The sequence below is a fragment of the Micromys minutus genome (genome assembly GCF_963924665.1).
Source record: "Micromys minutus genome assembly, chromosome: 5".
NCBI lineage: Eukaryota > Metazoa > Chordata > Mammalia > Rodentia > Muridae > Micromys > Micromys minutus.
Window position 1 is genome coordinate 24,769,732 of NC_137974.1, and position 20,020 is coordinate 24,789,751.

The 20,020-nt window shown below is 37.9% G+C and overlaps 1 protein-coding gene across 2 annotated transcripts in view; it reads right to left on the reverse strand.

Moving 5' to 3' along the window:
- DIS3 (DIS3 homolog, exosome endoribonuclease and 3'-5' exoribonuclease) overlaps positions 1-19,866 on the reverse strand; it is a 26,966-nt gene extending 7,100 nt beyond the window's left edge. The window contains exons 1-15 of one of the 2 annotated variants that reach the window (XM_080916646.1): positions 19,567-19,866; positions 18,842-18,999; positions 16,927-17,123; positions 16,279-16,352; positions 14,491-14,658; positions 8,860-9,024; positions 7,515-7,628; positions 7,161-7,298; positions 6,370-6,516; positions 5,408-5,524; positions 5,094-5,195; positions 3,729-3,793; positions 3,558-3,642; positions 1,849-1,976; positions 547-633 (exon numbers count right to left, since the gene is read on the reverse strand). In XM_080916646.1, coding sequence (XP_080772772.1) covers positions 547-633; positions 1,849-1,976; positions 3,558-3,642; positions 3,729-3,793; positions 5,094-5,195; positions 5,408-5,524; positions 6,370-6,516; positions 7,161-7,298; positions 7,515-7,628; positions 8,860-9,024; positions 14,491-14,658; positions 16,279-16,352; positions 16,927-17,123; positions 18,842-18,999; positions 19,567-19,794 — 1,973 coding nt within the window. In that variant the 5' untranslated portion in view covers positions 19,795-19,866. Of the gene's footprint in view, positions 1-546; positions 634-1,848; positions 1,977-3,557; positions 3,643-3,728; positions 3,794-5,093; positions 5,196-5,407; positions 5,525-6,369; positions 6,517-7,160; positions 7,299-7,514; positions 7,629-8,859; positions 9,025-14,490; positions 14,659-16,278; positions 16,353-16,926; positions 17,124-18,841; positions 19,000-19,259; positions 19,321-19,566 lie in introns of those variants that run through there. The other variant, XM_080916647.1, reaches the window with a different exon arrangement.
- Positions 19,867-20,020: the final 154 nt, after the last annotated feature.

Genomic DNA, 20,020 nt, shown 5'->3' on the forward strand with positions numbered 1-20,020 from the left:
TAGTCTACCAGCTAATTAACTAGGGTTCTAACAAAATACACTAAAGAAACCAAATGTTACCTCAACATTGTAACTGATTAAAGCATTTATTAATAGATACTTTTAGAACATGCCCTTTTTCAATCTTCCCCATTTTTAAAATTTTGGCTAGTTTATTTAGTCCACAGAGACTAGTGGACTCAAGTTCTTAAAGAATATCAAAGCAAATCTGAACTCTTTCTACTATCCTATCTTAACTTTATATGAGAAAAACTAAAAAGTAAGATCACGTTTACATCATAGATATTCTAACTGTAACAACTATTTTAGGCATAAATTCTGTTGATTAGTATCTACAGTAGACATTACATTTAAATATAATTATTAATTATTTTAATTGTACATTTTCTTTACTTACATTTCAAATGTTATCTCCTTTCCTGTTTTCCCCTCTGGAATCTCCCATCCCATCCCCTCTCTGCATGCCTCTTCTCCCACACACCCACCCACCACTCCCTACCTCCCCTAAACGGAATAGTTAATATTCAACTGTAAACAGTCCTATACCTTAGCTCCTTGGTCTGCAGATCGATTGGGTCATGAGTTTCACTGTCCATGTGGAATCGGATTTCTGGAGAAGACAAAGTCAAAGCCCTGAGTAAAAATGAAAAAATTAGTCAGAGGAACCAAGGACAAAGAAAAGATTCTACAAGTAATTCCTTTCAAACATAAAGTGAGTGTATACGTAAAGTTTTTCTTAGGAAGACTTTATAACCATCTACAAGTTTTATGTTCAATTTTAATATAAAGCCTAACTTTTGTTTTTATTAAGCTACATAAATATGTAACCACTTTTTTTAAGCAGCTAAAAATAGGCAAACTGCTAATAATTCACTTTCTGTGGCAAACAAAAGTATTGTGATGGGCATCATTGGGGAGGACCAGAGCAGCTTACACAGGCTAATCAGAGAAGATGCATAGGCAACCACATAAGGACTGATGGCTATTCCGATTAGACTGCTGTAGGTCTGAGAATATATACCATGGAAAGGCTCATGTGTGGATCTCCTTCCCAAAGCTCACAAGCTCACATACTAAGGTGTCTTCAGATGTGGTGCTACTTTCATCAAGTTCCTGTTTTTTGGTTGCTGGTTTTTGTTTTTGTTATTTCAGTTTTTTGAGACAAGGGCTCACTTAGCTTTGGGTAAGACTTGGACAAGTTCTATAGGATAGAAATCAGACATCCACTTGCACCTGCCTCCTGAGTGCATGGATCAAAGGCGTGTGTCACCAGGCTGGAGATAATTTTAGTAAGGTCAGATAATCATAGAAGTTATGTTAACCTTATATTTAAGTGACTAGCTTGAGCAGTGTCTTTACTCTAGTTTGATAACTTTTCATGCAAATACCTTATCACTAAAGAGTTATAAATTTCATATTTCATTATTCAGGTACGGTAGTCACTGGTAGTATGATTGCTTAGCATTATCTATGGCTAGGAGTATGTAAAAATGCTCACTTGCTAGTATTCAGGAACTCACGTTAGGCTCTGTATGAGTAGTCCAGAGGCAGTACTTGCATCACCAGCAAAACCTAGGGACCAACCTCTGAAAGGCTCTTGTACATGGTTTCCACTTACAGCAGTCTTTCAAGATTACAGCTCCTTTTAACTGCCTTCTGTCCAACAAGTTTGAGCTGCCACTCCTCTATGCCTGTTATGCTAAGGCAAATGGCCATGATAAAAATCTATTAAGTATAGTCTACCAGCTAATTAACTAGGGTTCTAACAAAATACACTAAAGAAACCAAATGTTACCTCAACATTGTAACTGATTAAAGCATTTATTAATAGATATTTTTAGAACATACCCTTTTTCAATCCTTCCCTTTTTTAGAATTTTAGCTAGTTTATTTAGTCCACGGAGACTAGTGGTAATATCATCATTCATAGCCGTTGAATCAATTCTCATCTGTGCTTCAGCATATGTAAGAGAAGCCTAAGAAAGAAACCTTAGGTTAATATAATTCTCATGACTGATAAAAACGCTTCTACTATTTGACCCATACTTTGTGTACGCCTGTGTATTCATCTCAGTCCTGGGTCACACATGCCACCATGCACATATGGTGGGCAGAGGTACTGCTTCTCCCCGTTCCTGGTTCTAGACAGGCTCTCTCTTGTTCACTGCTTGATGAGGCAGGACAGCTGGTCCAGTGGTGGCTACTGTGTCCACTTATGTCCTTACAGGCAGACACTGGGAACATATGTCCACCGCAATGTCCAGTTTTCTGTGGGTTCTAGAAACCCTAACTTTGGCTTGCATAGCAAGTTTACGCACTCCCTGCCTCAAACTGTATCATTTTATCTCATGTTCCCACTACATGCTTTCAGGAAGCCTCAAATCAGTAACGAGAGATCTACAGCAAGACTTAAATAAAATCCACAGCTGCAGTTTCTAGTTTGCTTACTCGGGCGGTCATTGTACAACATGAGCAATTTCCATTAAAATAAAGGGAAATGGAAGTTTTCTTAATACTTCCTTAATTAAACCAGTGTGTTTTTAGGTAATACTAGAATAAAACACAAGGCAAGTTCTGGCTAGTCTCTAAAATCCTTTCCAAAGGATTATTACTCCCCTACTCTCTGTCAAATAAGAAGAGTCTAGAAGTATTTTACAGGACATTAACCAACAAAACAGAACCCAAACTGGAGTAAAAATGATAAAAGTTTAAAGCAATCTCTAGCAACAGACAACCCAAATAAGGACATAGCTGCTTCTGCTCTTATTTCTGTCCAGGTAGAAAGATATGAAAAGATAAAAGTAGCTGTATAATTAAAGTTCATACTACATAAGGGAGTAAATTAATAAAGGCCAAGAAACGTTTCGCAGAATACCTTTATCTAAGAGCTAAGAACTTTCTTTTCAGAAAAATGTTTTATATATTCATATATATTTTTTTATTTTAATTCATATAACTTTGCTAAAACCTTGTCACCACAGTGGTGGTTTAATCCCAGCTCATGGGAGGGGCAGGCAGATCTCTGAGTTTAGCTACACACACATCCAAACCCTGTCTCAATAAAAAAAACTATTGTTCCGATTACTGCCTCAAAATACTCGAAAAGTTCTAAAAGTATGAATCTCTAAAGGTCAAAATCATTCGCACATCATTGTTTGCTGGTTAACAGCACTCCCTACTAGTCATCAGAACAGAGGGATACTAAGTTGGACCTAAAGAACTGTCTGAAAATATCGTTACAAGAAGAGCATCTGGCATACATTGGGGAACTATTTAGCACAAGATGAGGAAGACTGTAAAAGAATACAAAATAAGAATAAAGGTGTAGAGTTGTAGAGGTGTGTAGGTTCTATGTTCCTAAATACAGGACAATTACTACATAAAGTAACTTTTGGGTAATATTAATAATTAAGCACATTTTAAATTCTGAAACAAACTAGGGACTACTATTAACACTGGAAATTTTAATTTTATAGAATCTAGCTTCTTCAAAAATATCTAAGAAATTGTTAAGATCATAAAAATTTGAAATTTCAGAAATGAATCATAACACTAACCTTTGAATTAATGACACTTTTGGTAAATCTTGTTTTTAATATTTCAGCATTATGATTCATTTCCCAAATACAGGAAAATGCCAACCTTCAGGAAAAAAGAGATGGTATTGGTTTATGGGAATCAATATAATTAACAAGTCAGCCTATCAATCAAAAACAATGCATAAATACCTGTCAACGTTGGATCTTAAAGAACAGAGGTTTGAGCTAAGCAACTCTGGCACCATGTCAATCCTCTGGAAGAGAAGACAACAAACCTAAGGTTACTCTGTCACAGTTAATTTCCACCTGCAAATAGCATCAGGAGAGCAGTAAGGGGCGGCAACTGTTCTTAATTTTACTAGAGAATTAAGAACATGAAAAAGTCTGTAGGAAAGAACATAAAATTGTTACAGAAGGCAGTAAGGGTGGCATTTGTGCCAGAGATTCAGGTTTCAGTCCCCTACTTGTCCTGTCAAAATCTGAAATTTCTGGTCTTTATAAGTTGGTACCTGGTAAGTTACAAACCCTTACCAAGATTTTCCCACTGCTAAACCAAAACTAGTATTTTAAATATACTTAAAAAGGAAAAAAAAAAAACAAAACTTTTGAATTTCATAGTATACTTTGAGCATGATTTATAAAAGATTACCCTTCCCACTCATCATCTGGTCTATGTAAATTTATGAAAATAATACATTAAAGGATATTTAATTCTATGTGTGTACATGTTTTGCTTGCATATATGTGTGTGTGTGTATTATTTACACACACACACACACACACGTGCATGCCTGTTACCTAAGGAGGCCAATAAAGGTCACTGGATTCCCTGGAAATGGAGGTACATACTGTTATAAGCCATCATGTGGGTGGTAGGAATTGATGCCAAGTCATCTGGAGAAGCAGCCAGTGATTTAACTTTAACCTCTGAGGCATGTCCTCAGTGTCACCACCCCTCCCAATCACACTTGAAGAACATAATTTAGTCAACTACATTTAGAGGCTGTTTGGGTCACTAGATAGCAAATTACAATTTTTGTCTTGTCTTTGAGTGTGGCATATGTACATGTTCATGTATGTAGAGGCCTGAGGTGAACATCCCGCATTCTTGAGATAGTCTCACTGAACCTGGACTTCACTGATTTGTCTATGCTGGTCAACAATCTGCAGGGATTCACCTGTTTCCACCAGGGCTAGGATTCCAGATGCGGTACAGTTTCTATTTGGCTGTTGGGGACTGAATTCAGGTCCTCATGCTTGGGTGGCAGGTACTTTACCAATTGAGCCACTGCCTCAGGCCGTAAAACACAATATTCTTTGTGACTTAGGACATCTTCACCCATGCATTTCTTTTACATAACTACATCATGTATTTACTTTAGACTGATTGCTCATGAAACCAAAAGTTCCTGGCTCAACCTTCAGGAAGCTGAGTCAGGTAAGTCAAAAGTTTGAGGCCACCCTGATCTATACATCAGGACCCCAAGCCCATCAAAACAAAGCTAAATGCAAAGTGCTGTGATCAGTATAAGATTCGAAAGTTAATACATTTACCTTTTCACACAGATATACAGTTGTTCCTCTTCTTGCAGATTCCTGATCCAAAGCATTTCCTGGCCTGATAAAATGGCTAACATCCGCAATATGAACACCAACCTTAAAAAGATAAAATGAAAAGATGTCATTCTGCAAAATTAACAGTAGACTTACAATAGAATTTAGCTCAGAAGAAATGTAGCTAAACTGAAAATGGGCTTGGTCACAGCTGCTAATTCAACTCTGACATATAACTATTGGTCTTACAGACAGGTGTTTATAATCTGTCCTAGATCAGAAACATTGAACCCTAGAACTGACAGTATCCATACCTCCAAGTTTCCATTGCTGAGTTCTCTACAGTGCAGGGCATCATCTATGTCAGTACACCCTGGAGGGTCCACACTGCACACACACAGATGTCTCAGATCTTCTCGGTTCTTCATGTCCTAGAAAATACCATGTTAGAAAGAAAAAGCAACAACAGAAACCTGGAGTAATACAACAGCAACCACAGCTCTCTTGGGAAACAAATATTTCCATAAAAATAAATTAGCTCTCCATGTTATAGAGAACCTTGTTCCATGCTACTAATTCTGCAGCCTGGAGTGAAAACAGCAAATGATTTGTGTAACACCTAAGGAAGGACTTAAGTGAAAATTCCGAGTGCTGATGAAAAAACTGCAAGAAAACAAGAATGTGCTGACCTCTTTTCTTTAGAAACATGAAACCGTTCTGACTGTGCTTCTGTGTTACAGAAGACAGGGATGACTCTAGATGGCCATTGTTATTTCCCTCTTTGAAAAGCTTGTTTCTAACACACTCGGCTCACCCATGTCATTGTACACCTTACTCATTTACCAATATTTAACCCTCAGAGGATAAACTGCCTGAAGCTCTGAATTAAGCTGGCTTTTGTGTAAGTCTTTAGTTTGTCCCATTTTTAGGCTCCATTCTCCAAGGTTCCACTACCTTTAGAATAGTAAACACCTAACAATGCTGTAACTAACTAAATGTGAAAAAGGAGCCATGGTTTCTACATTATCTAAAAACATATATGGAAATTAAACTACATCATGGTCTGGTTCCTAGATACTCAGGAGTCTAATTCAGGACAAAGATCCAGGGCAGACTGGGTAACTTAGTAAAACCCAACTGATAAGAAAAACCAAATTGTACAAATGTGGCTAAGAATTTACTTCAGTATTAAAGTTGCTGACTAACTTACATAAGGCCCTAGATTCAATCACCAATACAAACAACAAAGAAACAGTATGAGTCGTTTTCAGCTAACCTCCTCAGTAATGCTCCAGGGCATCTTTGGCAGGAAGCTAAGAACGGCCTGGGAAAAAGGCTGATGAGGAACATCATGCTCAAGCAGCAAAACTTCTGTTTCTGTCTCTTTCTCTCCAACGTCACCTAAATTTTTGACGAAGTGTCCCTGAAATCAAAAGGGTAGTATCAGAAAGGCACATTTTACACACCCTTTGAGTGTGGAGAGATGGTTGAGTGGTTAAGAACTGTTGCTCTTGCAGAGGAGCCAGGTTCACTCCCCAGCACCCACATGATGGCTCACAATGATGTTACTGCAGCTCCAGGACTGAGAGCACCGCTGGCCTCCCTGGGCACCATGTATACTGCGGTACACAGACATATGTGAAAGCACAATGCCCATACATGTAAAAACAAACGAGCAAAAATCCTTTAGTGAATCAAAAACTTTTAGTGAAAAGTAACAAGACTTTAACTGCTTTTGAGTGCCGGATTCTTAGAGCAGGAACGTTTAGTTCCTGCTAAGGTTCAATGTAAAATACACTTTAAAAGCATTAGCTTCAAAATTTGATTAAAATGTATTTGGTCCACATTCTTCTTCTATAAAATTTATCAGTAAAGGTTTTTTTGGCAATTTGAGTAAAAGCAGCCATATGACTTATTCTGGAATTAGAGAAAACTGACCAATGCTACGACTAGGTAATCATGAAATATTTGTGTATATGTAAATACCATATTTTCACTAAAAATCAACAATATTAGTTACAAATTTTAATTAAATACACAAAGATAAAATTAATATTTTAAGTTTACATTTGGATATCTAGAATTTCTGGGCCAACCATCGATAGCGACAATAATTCTTCGTCCTTCTAATGCAGAAGCCTGTCTGGTTTCTATCCGAATTCGTGGAATTCTCTTATCAGCAGGTGTAAAGAGATGTCTTCTTGACTAAAAAAAAAATTAAAAATAAAAATTACAGTCCTGGGATCAATCACAGGTCCTAGCATATGCTACACAAGTACTCTATCTAGTACCGAGTTATGTCCCTAACTTAGGAAAATTAATTTATATTCACAGCAAATCTGGACGAAGGAGTGAAGGGAGAGAGCTTTGAGTTCTTGTCATTGATTATCATTTTTCAATGATAGCAAGTGCTTTACTTACCTCCTTAATATCAGACTTGGAAAGCATGCCGCAATATGGTCTCCAATTTCTTTTTATTATCCCCACAACTCTACCTGTAGGCCTTAACATTTTTTCACTTACACCAGTCTTAAGCTAAAATATAAAAAAAAAAATTTTCAGTTATATCTTATAAGTAAAATGAAGTAAATTTTTTCCAAATTAGACTATGCATATGAACACTAATACATACAGGCGGCAAACATGACATAAAATTCAGAACCTTTATGCTTCAAAGTTCTAGACACAAGCATACCAACTGAACAGTGCTAACTGTTCCATAATAATAAAACACATTCATGATGTCAAGATGTGCAAATCAGAACAAGCATGTCAGAACTCACTCAGTGTTTCAAAGTCAATGTGAGGATTTACTGACAAAAACACAGTTTAGGAATTAGGAAACTAAGATTTAGTACCAATCTAGACTAATTAGATATATGTAGTTAATAATTAGTTAACTATGTAGCTATTATGAAGAACATGTTATGCTTTATGAAATCCATCACAAAGTAAATATATCTTTAACAGTTCTATCTTATCCCAAGTTAGAAGTCAAATAAAAATGTTAACCAATAAAAACAGACCATATAATATTAGATTCTTACATTTCAGCAGATTGTATTCTGCAATAATGTTGTAGTCAGACTGCAGGAAATTGACTGACACTAATGAAAACAGCTACACGTGCTACCTCTGTTATATCCTCACAAAATGAGTAAACAGGTCATTTCTGGAAGAACTTAGTAATGCATAATAAATAATCACTCTCCCCAACAAATATATAGTAAAAACAGGATAATTAAGCATATCTAAATACAAAGATCCAGAAACACATTTTCTAAAATAAATTTTAACATTGTGACAGATGTTCAGAAAACATATATCTATTTACTTAAACTGTATTAATTCAGATCATATGCAGAATGTAACAGACTTTCACTTGCATACACAATTTGAAATATTGAAATCCATTTAAGTAAAATGCCATTAAAAAACACAAGTTTGTGTAGTTAGAACAGAAATCAACTATGCACATAAACTGTAATAAAATGAAAAGTAGAGAACATGGGAGAGATGGCTCAGTAGTTAAAAGAGTACTGGCTGCTCTCAACTGTCAGTAATTCCAATTCTAGACCATCTGGCTTCTGCAGGCAATGCACACACGTGTTGCACAGACTCACATGCAGGCAAAATAAAATACCCATACATATAAAAATGAATAAAACTTTAAAAAGTTTAGAACTGTGGTTTTATTCAATACATATAAAAGTAACAGCATGTTAAACAGTACAAGACAAAAAACAAGACTTGTTTTCTCTCATACCAGGAGTTCTCTCTCCTCATCTTTCTCCACATCATCTTCATTTTCACCTTCATCGTGTAAAACCACAGAAGATGGTGCCACCCACTGACTCTTGGGCAGCAGTTCCACAGCCACAATGTCTTCATGAATAGCTCTGTTTAGATGTTTAAGTCCTTGTACAAGTATCTGGAAACCAATAAATGCCATGCATTGAAACAGATTTAATGAGAATAATCAGAGTTATGTAATCGAAGGCCAGAGTCTTAACTATTTTACATCATATAATACCTCTTTCTCGGTGGGTTTTCCTATGTTAAAGTAATCAGCTGAGTTGGGCTTGCTGGGTAAACATGAATGCTAAACAAATTTAGTTGATCTGAATGTGGTCTCAGAGCCCATAGTGGAAAGAGAAGAATGACTTCTAGAAGATGTCCTTTATTTCCCTATCATCAACCCAACTCCAACATAAGCAATGGCTATAAAACAGTGGGGAAAACCAAACTATTTCAATCTCAGTATCTTGGTTGGTAAAAATGAAAACACAACAACGTTCATAGACTGGGTTGAAGACTAAGTGAAATGCTCCAAGCCAAAAGTTAGGCAAACTTGGTGAACAAAACACTCTAAAGGCTGGTTGCTACCTGCTATCACATGTTTGTGAAGCTCTTTTTGTTGTGCAAATAGTATTTATTAAAAGTACAGACCTAAAACAGAAATATCTTAGTTTACGATATTTGATGATTCTCTTTAAAAGTGAATTAATAGAAACTTCTGAAACAATTGGTCTCAGGAAGTCATCACTGTACAAGTGTTTACTTTTTTCTTCCCAACTAGATACAGCAGGTAAGCCTGAGAAGTGGCTGTGTCGACTGCCCGTAAGCGTGCAGATCTGAATTTAAGCCCACAGACCACATATAATCCTACGCATGGTGGTCCACGCCTGCCACTCAGTTCTAAGCAGGTGGAGACAGCAGCATCTCTGGAGCTGACGGAATAGCCAGTCCAGCCTAATTGGTAAGCTCTAGGTCAAAAGAAAGCCTGTTTTTCAGGAAATAGGCCTCAATTCTAAGGCTATCAACTGAGGCTGTCCTCTACACTTACATGTACATCATACACACATGAACTAAAAATAAAAAGTGAAAGTCAAGTAGTGGTGGTAAATATCTTTATCCCAGCACTAGAAAGGCAGAGGCAAACAAATCTGAGTTTAAGGCCAGTCTGATCTACAAAGGGAGTTCCAGGACAACCAGAGCTGCACAGAAAAACCCCATGTTTAAAACATCAAAACATAAAATAAAATAAAATTTAAATTCTCATACAAAAATTTTAATCAGTTCAAGGTATTTTAGTGTATAAAGAATTTAGAGGGGCCAGTAAGATGGCTCAGTAGTTAATCTTGGCTTGGACTAGCTCAATTCCTGTGACCTACCCCACTCTTTCGAAAGAGAGAGCCAACTACTTACTGTACAAGCCGTTTTCTGACCTCTACACATGTGCACAAGCAGGTGTTTGCACATGCACACACAAATGTACACACACAAGAGAATCTCTTGTGCAGTGTATGGAATATCACCTGTCATTAAGATGCTGCTGGCCTATTAGCTTAGGCAGAAAAGTTCCACCACAGAAAAAGGATTCTGAGATAGAGTCAGACATAGAAGAGAGATTCACCCTGAATGAAGACAGATGTATGAAACTGAGAAGAGAGAACCAACCATGTGGCAGCACAAAGGATAGAATAACTAGGTCAATTAGTTACAAACTAGTGGGGAACAAGTCAGAGCTTTAGGCCTAGGCATTCATTCATAATTAAGTCTCAGAGTGGTTATCTCAAGGAACTTAGGCATGGGTGGGTGGGTGGGTGAAAAGCCCTCAGTTACAAATGAAACCCCATGAATGCGGGGTTTGGAGCCTGAGAAGCCCTGGGTAAAAGGACACTTTCTAGCCAGCTGAGTGGGAAAGCAGAGAGGCCTGGCTTAGCTCCTTTAGAGCTCCTGCTGTGCATCAGGGCTGGTGGGCTGCCTGGTACTTGAACAAGGCCTGTTGACAGCTGGGTTAGTAAACGTATGCCAGAGCTGCACAGCGAACTCTCCAGCAAGTCCAGACACAGGGTGGAGACTGCAGCAGAGGTTGGCAAATGCTACTGAGAAGCTGGCAGATTGCTCAGAGTGGAAAGACTGTCCCTCCCTGTCTGGGAGGTTTGGCCCTTTAAGGCTTGGCCTGCACACCAGAGAACGGCTGCAGGCAATGGAAGGCAGTCCCGAACTGAGAAAACCTAAACAGGTACAATATGTATGTAAACATGCTTGGGTACTAAAGAAAAAAACGGGGTAAGTAGTTTAAAAACAAGAAAACTAAGCTCTTAAGGTGGATTAGAAATTTAAAGAAAACTATTTTCTATGTCAAAATGGAAAACGCAATGAAACAATGTATCTAAATCTCACAGTTTGTTTCACTTATCAACAAGGGAATAATTTTTTGCTCAGTTAACAATTACAATTTTATATTTCCCTTTATTAGAAAGACCAGAATAAAAGGGATTCGATAAGGAGCGGACTGAAAGATAAAATGTTAGGTGACAAGCCACAGAACAGAGATTAAGAGGATCTGGAACCTACCGCAGTAGTAGAAAAGTAGTTCCAGATGAGGAAAACTCAAAGACTTGAAGAATTAAGATGACAACCCATAGAGATGCATTATGCTGAATTAAATATCCAGATTCTGCTTAATGATACTATTGTAGAACAATGTCATACAATAGCTTATGTTTAATTTTGTAGAGTTTGGAGAAATACACACACCTACACACACACACACACACACACACACACACACACACACACACACACGTTAATACATCATACAGCTGAGGCCTACTCAGAATCCTGACAGGCTCTGTCTTAAGTTCTGAAAAGGATTGCACATTTATTAGAGAGAGTGGCTATCTTGGAGATGCAGTTGCAGATTACGTTTCCATTAGAATACAACAAGATTTTTAGGCATGACATAGGAAATATTATGGATATATCTCACAATCCTACAAGTCAAATAATTGTGGAGAGATCTAACAGGACTTTGAAGACATGCTCACAGAACAAAAGGGAGATATGAACTCTCCCAAAAATAGATTACATAATGCTTTATGAACTAAGATTTTAAACATCAATAAGATAGCACAGTTGCTGAAAAGCACTGGATTTTGGAAAGGACTGAATTAGATCAGCATAAATATGTGATAACCTCAGAATGGAAAGCAGGAAACTTATTGCATGGGGAGGAGATCTTTCCTTTGTTTCAACAGGAGAGAAAAATACAAGATTTGACAGGGGAACACCCCCTGAAGATCCCAACTGCGAACACGAAAGTAATCAGGAACAAAACAGGTAAAGTACATGCTGATCCCTTCACATGGGAACAGCTCTGAAACTGGTTGAGAGATGAAAATGTTTCCAGCTAGAACTTCAGTTATACATAGTCAATAAATCTTGTTGGTTACAGAGTCCTCAAGACTTAATCATCCCATCCTTTTAAATGGCATAGTTAAAATTTTTATTATAGGTTGGCTATACAATCCAAACTACCTTATAGAGAAAGACTATCTCAGACAGTGAGCTGGGACTCACCTTTAACTGAAGTGTGCACATTGCAGAGTCCATGCATCTGCTATTGCAGAAATGTGTACTGTGTGTTTGCTATGCTTACACCAACAAAGTCAATGTAGCCCTGACAAGATTCACCTTCAGGGATGCTGAGATGCTGAGTGATATTTACTCCAGAATCCTGCCTGATTTCCCCTCAGACTGTGTCAATGCTGTTCTCTCGAAATTCTGCAACCAGGACAGCTTCAAAGAAAGCTGCTGACCCAATTTGGTCCAATATCACTGAGAGTGTTCTAGTCAGGATGTCAGGTAAGCCCTGAACTTTCTCAGCAGAGACTGGAGAGCAAATGCTATAGCTAATTCCTTAAGACTGACCAATATCCCATTTTTTTTGGAGGGACCCCCAAAAGAAACAGTGCCCCAAATCAGGAGGAAGTAATTTTAAGAAAGCCACATCCCATTCCCAAGAGGCGGGGTGGGCGGTTGTGACTCATTCAATGGATGATGGATGCTTGTTGTCATTTAAGGGGGTGCTGGTCATGATCATGGGCAGGGAAGAAAAAAGATAAGGAAGATTAGTCTCAGGGATTTCTCTCTTCTTTCCTCTGTCCTTTCTTATCTCATGTTAAAGAGAAAGGGGGGAGAAGAAATGAAGAGAAAAAAGGAAGAATACAGGGAATAACAGGATGAAATGGTAGTTATTGAATCTACTCCTAGACCAAAGAACATCAACAAGCCAAATATTCTTACATTTGGTATAGATCTTTGTATACTGATAGAAAATTAAGATTGTACCATGTTACAACATACTATATATATGCTCCAACTCTTGTTTAAGGTATTGTTCCTATGTAATTCTTAAACTGCAGTTTTAGTCCTTTTGAAATCTACTATTATAAACTGCTAGGGATTAAATAAGAAATGCAAGTTATTAGTTAGGCAATCAAACTTATGGTCATGTTAGATACTATTCTGGTTAATTACAGTAAGATGTTTTCAAAGTTAGACATAATGAATAGCTAGAGACAAGCAATTCAGATATACTATAGATACAAACTGCTCATGCCTCAACTGCTGACAGAATACTGTCCAACCTGAACAAACGAGAACAGGGAAGTCAACTGCTGAGCTCTGCCAAGATAGGGCTCAGTCCTTTACATTCTCTCTTCACAGAAAGTCCATCAGATATTATGGACAGAAGGCTGAAGATGGATGTTCCAATGCTACAGAGAAATTTGGGAAACTCGGCAGGTAGCCAGATTCCTCTATTATTTTATAGTTTTGGAAGCTGCTTGCCTGCACTTCCTGCACTCAGGTAATATTTATTTATTCCTTCACAGGGTTCTGATGGGGTTGAAGACTAGCTAGACTCACAATTAAGCTTCAATTGTTTAGGACTGTTTGTAGATCTAAGAAGATATTTATTATTAGGTTTACAAATACAAGTTCTGATATGAAATGATTTAGGTGTAGAACTCTAACTCACCAAGAAAGATGTACTTTCTTCAAAAGTTGCCAAATACAAATGCACTAGACATTGTGAATACAATCTTACCTCATAGTTTTCATAACTGTTATTATTATATATAGCTTATTATTACATATAGTTTATTATTGTTATAGAAAAAGCCTTTCAGTAGACTAAGAGAGGAAGATGTAAAGAATCTCTTGTGCAATATACAAATGTATCACGTGTCAAGAATATTTGTCTATTAGCCTAGACAGGAAATAGGGAGGTGGAAGTTCCAGTTCAGAGGAAGGATTCTGGGATAGAGTGAGGCACCTGGGAGATTCACCCCAACTCTGGAGGAGACAGTCCCATAAATCTGAGGAAAGGTAACTAACTAACCACGGGGAAGACATGGAATAATCTAAATGGGATAAATACGTTACAAGGCAGTCAGGGAACAAGAAAAAGGTAGGCCTGGGAATTTATTAATAAATACTCTGAGTTATTATTTCTAGGAACCAAGAGACTGGGTGGAAAAGCCCAAGGTTATACACAACAATAAAATTTTTAAAAAGTTTAAAAGGTATTGATTTACATACTTACCTCTTTTTCATCTTCTTTGTCTCCATGAATCCACACTGTAGCTTCTAAATAGTTTTCCCTGCTAGCTCTGAATGTTCCTTGAAGGTATGAACCAGATTTTATGCCTTGTTGGAGCTTGCTTAAGGGAAGATGCTCTGAAAATATTATTTTTCCACTTTCTATTTCATTCTATGAAATAAGCAAATCGGAAGCCCGTTTATTTAAGACATTGTTTCCACAAATACCATACAACTTAAAAATCCATATTAAAAATATACAATTGAGTTTAAACAGAGAACAGTTTTCCAGACCACTGCTATCTAAAACAGCTTGCTGTAAAGAAAGTGGTATCTTTTTACTAATGTTCAACAAGGTGGCCACTAAGCACAAATTTTCTTGGACTGTTGAAATGTATATAACAGATTTTATATTTAAATTACATTTTATCAGCTACATGTAACTAGTAACTAGTTATTAGAGTACTTCAAAATATATATTCAAAAAGGCCAGTCCAGCTTGTAACTTAGAGCATTCCTTTAGTTTTGTAATGTAGTTAGTTAGACAAACAGGATGGGAGAGAAACTGTTTCAAGTTAAAGATACATGTATTATGTCCTATTAGATAGCTACTTCTGTAACAACAGCTATCATTGTAATCAGATAAGAGACATTCCAGTCACTTGAGTCATGTTTTGTTTTGTTTTTTAATAGTGGTAGATAGTGCTTCAAAATATATTGCTAAAGAAAGTGCTGACACATGGCTTTAATCCAGGTACTCAGGAGGCAGAGGCAGTAGAAGCTTTCTGATTATGAGGCCAGCCTGATCTACAGAGCAACTTCCAGGACAGCCATGGAAGTTTATCTACAAGGATAAACCTTGTGTCAAAAAAAAAAAAAAAAAAAAAAAAAGTGCCACAATTTCAGAATAGCTACTCTAATTGTAGAAAAGTTCACTAGAATTTGGGTCTGATTAAAATCAGTACATTTTTGTGAGTTTTTATGATCAATAGTCATTTACATTTCCCATAGCTACATGCCAAACAACAAGACAAGGACTTAATGAATGCTTCCAATTACATTTCATTCATCTCTTAATGGTATAGTTATTATTGGATGTGTGTATGTGTGTACATACACTGAAAGATCAGTTTAATTTCTCCTGCAGTGTTTCTCAAACTGTCCATTATACTACCTCTGTACTTACCTCTCATCCTCCAAGCTTTGCACTGATACAGTATGATTCTTATACTGCCATTAGAAGTCTTAGGAATAAATTATTTTCTGATCACAGCTCTCGCTCTCCAACTCAGCCTTATACACCTTCTACTTCCGTTAGCCTGACATTTAATGCAGAGCTCAATCCTATTGTCTCACTTCCCAGCAGACCTTTACCTAGGTCGTTACTGAAAGACTAAAAACGTACTGACCGACACAATGGCGTCTCTTTCCATTATAGGACCCTCTGTAATATCATGTATTCCCTTATGACTCCCTTCCCTCTTTTGGGCTTCATGTTGTATGCATGGTTGGCCACTATCAAACTACAAAATTATTCACAAATGAACCATAAAGTCACTTAATTGTTTTTCATTCAACACACAGGGGTACTATGTGTCAAGTCCACTTTTAGAAAGCCAATTTATTCAGTAATGAGATCCAATTAGCAAATCACAATTTTCTTGTTTATAACCTGTTTCTATTCTAGTTTACTGATGTTATAAATTTTAAGTATGGTAACTATAACCCTAAAATCCCAAGCTAGCTATTTTTATATTTTTATCTTTTGAAAACAGAACGTACAGAAACCTACCATTTCATCAGACAAACAAGCAAGGCGATCTACAAGTTCAGGGTTAGCAGTCAGGCTCTTCACATACTCTTCACCTGAAAAACAAGTCACTGTCTGTAAATTCAAGAGCCTAGGTATTTTATCTAGGCATGAGAGAAAATAGATGATCTGGTTTTGACAGTACCCCTGCTATGTTAAGAAAAGAAACAAAACCATGCCGACTATGTGATCATGGGTGAAACAGAGCAATGGGTCCAGCACACACGAATTTTTACTATGTCAACTGCAAATAATGAGAAAAAGCCTAATAGCCACTATCTACAACTTGCTTACTCATTAGCTCACTGAGAAATGTAAAATGTAGAAGACTGACGGCTCAGCAGTTGAAAACACTTGCTGCTTTGCAGGATGTGGTTTCAGTTCCCAGCACCCGCACAGTGGCTTATAGCTATGCCTTATTCCAGCTCTGGGGTTTACAACGCCTGCTTCTGACTTCTACATGTATGTAAGCAAAACAGTCACTCACATTAAAAGTTGAAAACTATTTGTTTCAAATGAAAAAAGATCACATGAAATCACAGGACAATGAAATTATGAGTCATGTGAACATTTTTATACAGTTTTTATATAGTTGCAAACATGCATAAAAGCATCTACATTCAGACCTACATGTGAAAGCTGGTATTCCTTCCTCTACAGCTTTCTCTTTGTTCTTCTTGTCATTTGTTATAAGGATAACTTGTAGCTGGCTCTCTTCTGCTGACATCTTCTTCAGATGTTCGTTGTACCATTTTGCCGCTACTCGGATGGCTCTATCATTTCTGTCATTGGCATTCTCTCCCTGTTCTTGCTCTATGTAGGTTTCTCTAAATGCAAAAAGGACAAAACACAAAATAAAAGTCAGCCAGTAGCATAAAAACTTCTCGGACATAAATGTTCAATAGCCGCTAATATGAAATGGTGGTGGTATACATGTTTTACTTGAATTTATATGCTCACATTCCAGGGAACAATTCTTTTGAAATCCCTTTAAAGTTTTCATGACAATTTTCTTAAGAAAAAATTTGTGTCATTAATGGGAAAATACAAAGGCTCAAGGTTTCATTTCATGAAAATATTAAGCCCTGAATGTATTCCTTAAACTGTGGTGTTAAATAATAGTTTATAGGGTGGAAAGTATTAATAAAACTTTGGAGACTACATAATAAAACTTAACAAACCATGGAATAACAGGAATTGCTAAGGTTTGTAGTGTGACTGACTAGAATATTCATGATCATGTGATTCAGCGGTTCATCAATAGTCCGTGTAAATCACCCAGGGCAAACACCAATGCCACATCAAAGCCTTGCAGAAGTGACAAAGCTATCATTCCCAAACATGAAAGTACCCTGACAGACATCCTTAAGTCTATTCTTCAAAGTCATTATTTTTAACATGGCTTTATTCCTTCTTATTAACTCTACCTACTGATGCTCTAAGGGGAGTCCAACCTTTTCACACTGCAACATACCTGTGTCTCTACAAATGTGTTGTCCACATTCATAACTATTCTGGTGAATGGTCCACTGGTTACCTAAGCTTATCCATGAATGATATGATCATAAATTTAAATTTCATTTTAACACGATGGACTTAAGTAACAAAATCTAAATGAGATTTGCTATGCATCCTAAAAGACTTCCAATTAGTCCCTATATTGCTAAAATGTATTTAAAGCACTTGAACTAAAAAACTTCCTAAGCCTACATCAAGAATCTGAACATGTTCAATACAATCCTGGTCTTTTGGTCGTAGAAAACAACTGATAAATATTTGTGGAATTTAAGGAGGTGCAATGAGTGAGCAGCCCACAGGTGGACATGTTTGCTCTCTGTCTGTCCCCCCAGTGCCTCTTCTCTAGGTGCCTGTGGGCTGGAAACCTTCTGGTTCATTAAACTTGGAATAGGTGAATGCTATGTGCACATACTTGGTATAGCTGCTAAGCACCTGCAATGTATAAAATCATTTCACACAGCAAAATACTGCCCAGTTCAAAATGTTAATAATGCCAAAGTTGAGAAAGTGACTTTAAGAATTGTAGATACACATTATGTATTATGTAGTAGGCAGTCAGTATATTCTGAGACTACATATTGAATTCAAAGATCATGAACCTGAATTGTAACAACTATTTTTAGAAATCCAATTTCAATAAATCAGATGTAAGATATTAACTTTAACTTTAAAGCTTATTAATCATAAATTTGTAATTTTTATCTCTTTTCACAAACCTCCAACTTTTTAGTCCTATATTCCTTACCCACATAATGGTATTGCAGGAGCCTAGATGATTCTTATCTCCAAAATATCTATCATTCAACTCAAAATACACAACTTAAGGGAGTGTTTCAGAAGTAAAAGGATCCTGGTTTAGCGTGTGACCTCACTAACATTGTGACCTTAGCACAGGCCTGTGTAGCACTGTCTTCCACACAGTTTGCTAACAACCAAACAGCACAGGACGCTACCGACTGTCTTCGATACAGTACTCCCAGGAGATCTGTTTTAAGTTTAGGTAGCCCTATGGTTTTGTTATACTTACTTATGGTGCTCATTAGTGAATGTATAGAAATGCTTCTCCTGGTTATTAGTCACATCCTTGATTCGCTTATATATGGGGGCACTCCGGTTTCTCACTTCTTGCAGGACTGTCTGTAGCACAATTACATTCCTGATGGCAGGGTCCTCAAGAACATCAATCTTAAAAACAAAAGCAAAATGTCAATTTTCCCCATGTCCAGTTATAACTTGTCTCTGTCAAGCCTAAATTTTTAGGACAGTTTAAAATACTGACTCTCAGTTGGGCCAAAGTGTTAATTCGCTGTAGAAAAAGTGACAAAGTCACTCGGCCCTGTAGGCATGAGACGACAAGCACCCGTAAATGGCCCACCAAAGTTTGCAATATCAAAGCTAGTGTGTAATTACGCTGGCCCACACAATTTTTGTTCGTAGGCACTTACAAGCTGCCTGGGGGTCGCAATCTGGAGGCCACAGAAGCCCAGGTCCCCGGCTTCCAGGCACTTATAATCTAAAGTAGAAGAGACACCAGGGGTTAGAAAATTAACGTGTCTAAAAATACGACTCCAAAAACCGAAAAAAGAAATATAAATAAATAGAGCAAAGTTGGGGAAAGGTACCTCGGCCTGGACAGCTGGAAGCGAGGGCGGCCAAGGTACTTGCCTCTCCATCCCAAGACCCGCCTCCCTGGTCCCCAGTGTCCCTTCCTGCCACGCCCCCTTGTCACCACGCGGCCCGGCATCCACGCACCTGGTGCAGCAGCACGTTGGTGTCCGGCAGAAGGTAGTGCGGCCACGGGCAGAGGCTGCTCGCCTGGTCGCGGGGCTGCAGCTCCAGGACCGGGCTCGCGTGCGCCCCGCCGCAGGCGGAGCAAGCCGGCGCGCCACAGCCGATGTCATCCCGCAGGTAGTGCTCGCGCACGATCTTCACTACGCCGCCCGCTCGGGTCTTCTTTAAGAACGTTTTGGATTTGAGCATCTCGTCCCGCGGCGAGGAACCACGACCGCTACAAAACTCTGACGGAAAAAGCGTCAGATCGGAAACCCGGACGCTTCCACTCGCATTTCTGCCTCGTCCCCGCGTGTTGTTAGTTTCACGTCTCGCGAGAAAACACGGATGCGCGTTTGTTCCCTGATGGTCTTGACGATTGGACGAGTGTTGGTCATTTCCGCCCTAGGTGGGCGGGGCTTTGCTCTGGACTGCA